This window comes from Hyaena hyaena, unplaced genomic scaffold (assembly GCF_003009895.1).
Source record: "Hyaena hyaena isolate Hyena2069 unplaced genomic scaffold, ASM300989v1 scaffold_151, whole genome shotgun sequence".
Lineage (NCBI taxonomy): Eukaryota > Metazoa > Chordata > Mammalia > Carnivora > Hyaenidae > Hyaena > Hyaena hyaena.
The window spans coordinates 3135927-3145830 of NW_024080783.1; the positions used below are offsets into that span (position 1 = coordinate 3135927).

The 9904-nt window shown below is 36.6% G+C and overlaps 1 protein-coding gene across 1 annotated transcript; it reads right to left on the reverse strand.

Moving 5' to 3' along the window:
• Positions 1-1709: 1709 nt before the first annotated feature.
• On the reverse strand, positions 1710-2687 carry LOC120236299 (olfactory receptor 1L3-like). The gene has a single exon (XM_039239033.1). It carries the CDS (start codon positions 2685-2687, stop codon positions 1710-1712), a length of 978 nt encoding a protein of 325 aa, XP_039094964.1.
• Positions 2688-9904: the final 7217 nt, after the last annotated feature.

Here is a 9904-nt window from a genome sequence, read left to right on the forward strand (position 1 = left end):
TTATACTATAGAAATGAAGATATAGAAATAAAGTTCCATTTTTGGATGCCTGAGGTTTCAGGATTATGATGACTGTGAAAATCTGCTTGTTATATATGTAGCAGTAATTTTTGCACCCCAGCCAAAACAGACACTGTAATCAATCTTTATTCAATCTTCTGTATTCAGCCCAGAGTTCAGCACAAGTCTTTACACTACAGCAAAACAGAATATCTTTATCAATTGATGAGAGTTGGCATGGAGTTAAACTAATTTGCCATACATGTAATTAAAGCAACAAAATTGAGGAATATGTTCTCACCCAGACTCAGCCTTCCCCTAGGTTAGGGATGACTGAGGCAAAATCGAAGAGATATAAAGACTCCTTATTCTATTATTTAAAACTTTAAAATTATCTATAAATCTCTTGTCTGAAATACTATGGGAGATTAATTTGATTGGTTTAGACATCACTAAAATGCAAACACCTGGATAGAAAGATAGAGAATCTCACTATGTTGCTGTTCTTAAGGGTAAAGCAATTTCTTTACTTAAGTTTAAAGTAGGAGATGGACTAAATGGGTGATGGACGTTAAGGATGGCACTTGTTGGGATGAGCACTGGGTGTTAAGTATAAGCGATGAATCACTAAATTCTCCTCCTGAAATCATTATTACACTATATGTTAATAACTTGGATTTAAATAAAATTTAAAAATAAATGAAAAAATAAGGTAATTTATCGACTGATTTTCTAATAATTCATTTTCCAACTGAATTGAGAGCCTTTTTTATATGATTATTTGTAAATCCAAAGCTTCTTAGTAGTAGTTTACATCCATTGATTTCTGACTCTTGTCTTCAGTGGCCAGAGGAAACATTTCTGATTACATAGAACAAATCTTCCTTAATTCTGAAAAAGTTAAAAATAGAAAAGACATGGAAATATGGGCATCTTTAGAGAGAAAAGCACACAGGCAAGGTGTTTCAGGGAGTGTTGGCTGATGAATGCAACCGGAGGAGGGGGGAGACCAAAACACATATAGAGGCATAGAGGTGGCTTACTAATAGTCAGTTAAGTGATTGATGTCAGTTGTTGTGAACCTAATGGCTCCAGAGCTCAGGATATCCAGCTGTGGGGAGAATTACTAAAAGGGACCATAGCTATATCATGATATGATTAGAGAACACAGACCTGCTCTTGGGAAGCTCATAGTCCAAAAGAAGGTCACACACACACACACACACACACACACACACACACACATGCTTACCCAACAACCTGCAAAAGATCTTCTAACTATTTCAGATAGAACAGAGTGGTTATGAATGCAAAATGTTTTTACACATATATAAAGTTCTAAATAGATGTACAAAAATTCTCTTGTAATTTAAGTGACCAAATTTGGATGTATTTATAAGTGAAGGAAATATGGGAGGTTCCATATAAATATGGAAGGAATAAAAGGAATGTGATTTTCTGGAATAGAGAAATATTGTGCTGATCTACATTATAGCATAGGGTACAAAGACATGGATAATACTGTCAACCATGACATAACAGAGACCACAGCGTGGAAAAGTACAGGGTACAACTACAGTTGAGCAAAGAGTACATTTTTAAGAAGTCTGCCTCATATGCTGGTGTGTGTATGTGTGTGTATGCATGCACCTATGAGTGTGTGCAGGCATGTGTACATGAGCACACACAACCATACCCACAACTTACAATCAGGATCCATGGATTTTGTTGGCTTGTACAGTAGAAAGCATATCCATTTGAGCCTTAATCCTGCTTATCAGTTTCTCTAAGCCCTGTTTCATGTCTTTGTTTCTCAAACTGTAGATAAATGGATTCAACATCGATGTCAGTACAGTGTAGATGATTGTTGCTATTCGGTCCTTGACAGTATACCTGGACAAAGGGTGGAAATATTCATAGCTAATACTCCCATAAAACAGAGTCACCACAGTGAGATGGGAGCTGCAGGTGGAGAAGGCTTTGCATTTTCCAGACGCTGAGGGAATATTGAGGACAGCAATGAGGATTCTTAGGTAAGAGATGATGATGCAGATACATGGGGCCATCACAGAAGCCAACCCTTCTGTCATGGCAAAGACTTCATTGACAAAGGTGGAAGAGCAGGCAAATTTAAGAACAGGGTTGACATCACAGAAAAAATGTTGGATAACATTTGATGCACAGAACGTGAGCCGATTCACCAGGAGGACATGTAGGAGGGAGTGGAGGCAGGAGAAAGCTACGGAGAAGGCCAGTAGCAACACACAACGTCTGTGGTTCATCACAGTGACATAGTGGAAAGGGTTACAAATGGCTACATAGCGATCAATGGCCATTGCTGCCAGGAGATAACTGTCTATGTTTCCAAAGACCAGGAAAAAATACATCTGTGTCATACATTCAGCATAGGAGATAGTCTTTGTCTCTGATAAGAGGTTCACTAACATCTTGGGGACTACGACTGTTGTGTAGCAAATGTCAGCAAAGGACAAGATGCTCAGGAAGAAATACATGGGGTTTTGGAGCTTGGGATCAGAGCGGATAGCCAGGATGATGAGCAGATTCCCCATTAAAGTGACCAGGTACATGATAAGAAAGAGGGCAAAGAGTGGCTTCTGGTCCTCAGGGCGCGAGGAGAGTCCTATGAGGATGAATTCAGAGAGTCTTGTCAGGTTGGACATTCCCATGGACTTGAACGAACCTGCAGATAAAAGGTTAATGGTTCTTATGTCATCTAGGACAGGCACCTTTCCATCTGGCTCTTGCAACGAGAATGAGCAGTTCTAACAGAGCATTTACTCTAATGTTTTTCTTCATGAATATAGACTAATTAGACCCAAAAGTATATTTTCACTTGTTATTTTAGGATTTTTGAGATAGAGATCTACAGAAAGTAGATTAAAGGGGAAAGAGAGGGAAAAGGAGATCAGGGCAGAGAGAGAGAGAGAGAGACAGAGACAGAGACAGAGACAGAGAGAGAGACAGAGAGACTGAGCATTTGATTTCATTCTTCTCCCTACTCTGTGACTGATAATCACAGGAACCATTGATATAGTCTATGAATCAGGTTCAGGTAAGCTTCTCATAAAGAGTATTTTTGGCTAAGCCACATCTACATAATCATGAAATAGCTATCTTGCCTAGTTTGTGGTTGAAGAATAACAATCTTTTTAAATCAACATGCTTCTTTCTACATCATTTGCAATGGAGGCAGGATAGTCATTTAAAAAAAACATTGAACTGAGTGTAGAACTGAATGTTAGCAGTTAGGGGCAAAGAGAGATGGGAGAGGGAAAGTGAGAGAGTGGGAGTGGATTTTTATGAGAAAATTCTCTTTCCAAATTCCCTTTCTTCGCTGATAATTTCTATCCTGAGTTCTGGGCTATGTGACTCATAGGTAGACTGGGTAAAGAAAGATTTTTAGAGTACAGATATAAAAACTCAACATTTAGCACAAACATAAGGTCACCCTCTTAGCATCCAGTGATGACTACTTATCTCTCTGAGATCAGACATTTACACCTTTTCACAAGGTATTCTCAACATTGACTTCTTACCTGGGAAGGATATTGAAGTCTTGCCTCATGTATTCATTCCCCTCACCTCATTTCTGCTCCTTCAAATGAGTAGCGAAAAAGAAGACAAACTATGCTAAGAGATAGCAAACAGAATATGTGCCTGGTTGTAGAAAATATAAGCTTGAATCTGAATGCTCCCTTCCATGGATTCTTACCACCCTTCTCAAGCTATAGATACTTACAGCCCCCACATCTCTCATGGGAGATTCTTCTGATGGTGTGTCACTAAGTCCCTGGTGTTTGGTGGGGGAGAGAGTAAGAAGAGAAACACACATTAACCTTTTGTAGGATTGTCTCCAATGATTCAGAAGAATTATGTGTTCTCCTTTCCCAGGTGGCCCCATATCCCTCTCCTAAAACATCTGGGTAGAGTCCAACATCTGCATAGACTGGGGTCTGTGGCCAAGATGGACAATAATTTTCTGTCCCTGGCTCTTGCAATCTCTCTGAAACAATAAGCTTCTGTCCCTGGCTTAGTGGGTGATGTCCCATGTATAAGTGAGGACAGAGCACCAGGCAGGGACACCTGGGTCCAGTTTCCATCTTGAACCTATAAAAATTTTATTTTGAGTTCCCGTTAGTGCCTCCTTTCATCCAAAGGACAACTCCCAGAAAGAACCACAACATCATGTGTATCTTCAAGTTTATTTTTATGTATTTAGATATTATTTAAGTATCATTGACATGCAGCATAGTAGTTTCTGGTGTACAACATAGTGCTTCAACATTTACATACTTTATGAACTGATTACCAGGATAAACCTAGCTATAATCTGTCACCATACAAAGTTGTTATAATATCTTAAACTATATTGCCTATGCTGTACATGACATCCCTATAACTTATTTTTCAAAATTTATTTTTATCATTACTGAAATATAGTTGTTACAAAATATATATTTCAGGTTACAACATTTTGATTCAATAATTTTGTCTATTAGTCAATGTTCACCACAATTAGTTTAACCACCCTCTGTCACCATACAATGTCATTACATTATTATTGACTATCTTCCTTAGGCTGTACTTTTATCTGCATGACTTACTTATTTTATAACTAGAAGTTTCTATTTATTTGTCCCCTTCTTTTATTTTGCCCAACCCCCTTCCAGCTACCAAGAATTTGTTCTCTGTATTTGATTCTGTGTTTGTTTTACTTTTATATTTCACATATAAGTGAAATTATATAGTATTTGTCTTTCTCTGTCTGACATATTTAACTTAGTATAATACATTCTAGGTCAATCCATGATGTAGCTATGGCAAGATTTCATTTTTTTATATCTGAATAACATTCCATTCTGTGTGTGTGTGTGTGTGTGTGTGTATTTATATATACACATTATATGTATGTATATACATCTCCACATACCACCTCACACCAGTCAGAATGGCTAAAATTAACAGCTCAGGAAACAACAGATGCTGGCATGGATGTGGAGAAATGGGAACCCTTTTGCACTGTTGGTGGAAATGCAAACTGGTGCAGTTGCTCTGGAAACCAATGTGGAGGTTCCTCAAAAAATTAAAAGTAGAACTACCCTACAACCTAATAATTGCACTACTAGGACTGTATCTAAGAGATATGGGAGTTCTGATTCATAGAGGCAGATATACCCCAATGTTTATAGCAGCATTCTCAACAATAGCCAAATTATGGAAAGAGCCTAAATGTTCATCAACTGATGAGTGGATAAAGAAGATGTGGTTTATATATACAATGGAATACTACTTGGCAATGAGAAAGAATAAAATCATGCCATTTGCAGCAACGTGGATGGAACTAGAAGCTATTATGCTGAGTGAATAAGTCAATCAGAGAAAGACAGACATCATGTTTTCACTCATGTGGATCTTGAGAAACTTAACAGAAGACCATGGGGGAAGGGAAGGGGAAAAACATAGTTACAAACAGAGAGGGAGGGAGGCAAACCACAAGAGACTCTTAAATACAGAGAACGAATGAAGGTGAATGGGGAGGTGGGGAGAGGGGAAATTGGAATGATAGGCATTGAGGAGGGCACTTGTTGGGATGAGCACTGGGTGTTGTATGTAAGCGATGAGCCACAGAAATCTACCCCAAAATCCAAGAGCACACTTTACATACTGTATATTAGCCAATTTGACAATAAATTATATTTTTTTAAAAAGTCTCTTATGGTTTGCTTCCCTCTCTGTTTTTATCTTAATAGCCTTCCCTTCCCCTATCTTCATCTGTTGTGTTTCTTAAATTCCATATGAATGAAATCATAGATCTGTCTTTCTCTACTTGACTTATTTTGCTTAGCATAATACATGTTAGTTCCATCCACGTTGTTGCAAATGACAAGATTTCATTCTTCTTCATCACCGAGTAGTATTCCATTGTATATAGGTACCACATCTTCTTTATCTATTCCTCAGTTGATGGATATTTGGGCTCTTTCCATAAATTGCTACTGGTTGCTAGAACTGCTAAGATTGGGGTGCATGTACCCCTTTTAAACAGCATTTTTGTATCCTTTGGATAAATTCCTAGTAGTGCAATTGCTGGGTCATAGGATAATTCTATTTTTAATTTTTTGAGGAATCTCCATACTGTTTTCCAGAGTGCTGCACTAGTTTGCATTCCCATCAACAGTCCAAAAGTGTTCTCCTTTCTCTACACCAACACCTGTTGTTTCCTGTGTTGTTGAATTTAGCCATTTTGACAGGTATGAAGTGATATCTCATTGTAGCTTTGATTTGCATTTCCCTGATCTTTCATAAAGTTGAACATCATTTCATGTGTCTGTTGGACATCTGCATGTCTACTTTGGAAAAATATCTCTTTTTGTTTTCTGTCCCTTTTTTTAGTTTGATTATTGTCTCTTTTAGGTATTGTTGGTTGTTTCCAGATTAAAAAAATGGTTTTTTCCTTTAATAGCTTTAATTTTTTTAGAGCAGTTAAGGAGTCCAGAAATAGATTCAAGTATGTATTGGAACTTATTATTTGATACTGGGGTAATTCATGGAAAGGTGGGTTTTGTTAAGTAAATATTTTGGCATCTAATGTAGATAATAAGTATTTTATATAAATGTTTTCCAGATGCACTAAAAGTAAAGGCCTAAAACTAAACTAATGTACCACTAGAGTTGATTTTGAAAAGTTTTTAGTTTAAATTTTAGTTAGCCAACACACAATACAAAGATTGGTTTCAGGAGTAGAATTTGGTGATTTATACTTACATACAACATCCAGTGCTCATCACAACAAGTGCCCATCACCCATCTAACCCATCTCCCATTCACCTTCCTCCATCAGCCCTCAGTTTGTTTCTCTATCATTAGGAATCTTGTATGATTTGCTTCCCTGTCTCCTCTCCCCACCCTCTTATGTTCATCTGTTTTGTGTCTTAAATTCCACATGTGGGTGAAATTATATGGTATTTGTCTTTCTCTGATGGACTTATTTCACTTAGCACAATACATTCTAGCTCCATTCATGTCATTGCAAATGGCAAGATTTCGTTCTTTTTGATGGCTGAGTAACATTCCATTGTATATATGTACCACATCTTTATCCATTCATCAGTTAATGGACATTTGGGCTCTCTTCATAGTTTGGCTATTGTTGTTAATGCTGCTATAAGCATTGGGGTACATGCATGCCCCATTGGATCTGTATTTTTGTATCATTTGGGTAAATAGCTAACGGTGCAATTGCTAGAATGTAAGGTAATTCTATTTTTAGTTTTTTGAGGAACCTCCATACTATTCTCTAGAGTAGCTGCACCACTTTGCATTCCCACTAACAGTGTAAGAGGGTTCCCTTTTCTCTGCCTCCTCACAACATCTTTTGTTTCTTGTGTTGTTAATTTAAGCCAGTCTGACAGGTGTGAAATGGTATCTCATGGTTTCGATTTGTGTTTTCCTGATGTTTGGTGATCATGAGCATCTTTTCATGTATCTGATAGGCATCTTGATATCTTCTTTGGAAAAGTGCCTATTTATGTCTTCTGCCCATTTCCTCAATGGGCTGTTAGTTTTTTGGGTGTTGAGTTTGGTAAGTTCTTTATAGATTTTCGATACTAACCTTTTATCAGTTATGTCATTTTCAAATAACTTCTCCCATTCCATAAGCTGCTCTCTAGTTTTGTTGATTGTTTCTTTTGTTGTGCAGAAGCTTTTTTATCTTGGGGAAGTACCAATATTTCTTGTTTGCTTCTGTTTCTCTTTCTTCTGGAAATATCTGTATTAAGAAGTTGCTATGTCCGAGGTCCAAGAGGTTACTGACTGTGTTCTCCTCTAGGATTTTGACAGTTTCATGTCTCACATTTAGGTGTTTCATCTATTTTGAGTTTAATTTGGGGATGGTTTAAGGAAGTGATCCCGTTTCATTTTTCTGCATGTTGCTGTCCAGTTTTCCCAAAACCATTTGTTGAAGAGATTTTTTTCCATTGGATATTCTTTCCTGCTTTATTGAAGATGAGTTGACCATATAATTATGGGTCCATTTCCGGGATTTCTATTCTGTTCCATTCATCTCTGTGTCGGTTTTATGCCAGTTCCACACTGTCTTGATGACTACAGATTTGTAATGTAGCTTGAAGTCTGGAATCATGATGCCTCCAGCTTTTCTTTTTCATGATTGCTTTGACTATTCGGGGTCTTTTGTGTTTGTGTGCAAATTTTAGGAATATTTGTTCTAGAGCTCTGAAAACTTCTGGTAGTATTTTGATAGGGATTGCATTAAATGTATAGATTGCTTTGGGTAGTATAGACATTTTAACAATGCTTTTTCTTCAAATCCATAAGGATGGAATGTCTTTCCATTTCTTTTTTTTTTTTTAATGTCTTTCCATTTCTTTGTTTCTTCTTCAATTTCTTTCAAAAGTGTTGTATAGTTTTCAAAGTACAGATGTTTCACCTCTTTAGTTAAGTTTATTCCTAGGTAACATATTGTTTTTGGTGTAATTATAAATAGGATCAATTCCTTGATTTCTTTTTCTGCTGCTTCATTATTGTTGTATAGAAATGGAACAGGTTGCTGTACATGGATTTTGTATTCTGTGGCTTTACTGAATTTGTGTATCAGTTCTAGCTTTTTTTTTTTTTTTTTTTTTTTTTTTTTNGTCTTTGGGTTTTTTTTTTACATAGATTATCATATTGTCTGCAAACAGTTTGGTTTCTCCCCTGACAATTTGGATGCCTTTTATTAATTTTCATTTTCTGATTGCTGAGGATCAGACTCCCTATACTATAATAAATAGTAATAGTAAGAGTGGACATCCCTGTTTTGTTCCTGACCATAGAGGGAAAGCTCTCTGTTTTTCCCCAATGGGATGATATTCCCTATGGGTCTTTTGGATATGGCCTTTATTATTTGAAGTATGTTCCATCTATACCTGCTTTGTTGAGGTTTTTTTAAAATCAAGAATGGATGCCATATTTTGCTCAATGCTTTTTCTACATCTATTGAGAAGATCACATTTTTCTTATCCTTTCTTACTTATTGCAATGTATCACGTTGATTGATTTGCAAATATTCAACCACCCCCAAGAATAAATCCCACTTGGTTGTGGTGAGTAATTTTTTAAATGTACTATTGGATTCAATTTGCTAGTATCTTGTTGAGAATTTTTATATCCATGGTCAACAGGGATACTGGCCTGTAATTGTCCTTTTTAGTGGGGTCTTCATCTGGTTTTGGAATCAGTAATGCTGACCTCAAAGAATGCATGTGGAAGTTTTCCTTCCCATTTCTATTTTTTTGGAGCAGTTTGAGAAGAATGTGTCTGGTAGAATTCCCTTGAGAAGCCATCTGGACTGGAGATTTTTGATTACTGATTCAATTTCTTTGCTGGTTATGGGTCTCTGTAAATTTTCCATTTCTTCCTGTTTCAGATTTGGTAGTTTGTATGTTTCTAGGAATTTATCTATTTCTTCCAGATTGCTCAGTTTTTGGTTCAGTTATAATTTTTCATAGTATTCTCTTATGATTGTATTTCTGTGGTTTTGGTTGTGATCTCTCTTCTTTCATTTGTGACTTCATCTATTTGGATGCTTTCTCTTTTTGTTTGATAAGTCTGGCTAAGTGTTCATCAATTTTATTAGTTCTTTAAAAGAACCAATACTTAGTTTCATTGATTTGTTCTACCGTTTTTATCCATATACTGTTTTACCCATTATTTCTGCCCCAATCTTTATTATTTCTCTTCTTTTGCTGGTTTTAGGGGTTTATTTGCTGTTCCTTTTCTAGCTCCTTTTAGGTGTAAGGTTAGGTTGTGTATTTGAGTCTTTTCTTCCTTCTTGAATTAGGCCCGTATTGCAGACTTCCCTCTCATGACTACCTTTGCTGCATTC

Coding starts and splice junctions, on each gene's coding strand:
- LOC120236299 (XM_039239033.1), bottom strand. CDS start 2,687: ATGGGAATGTCCAACCTGACAAGACTCTCTGAATTCATCCTCATAGGA.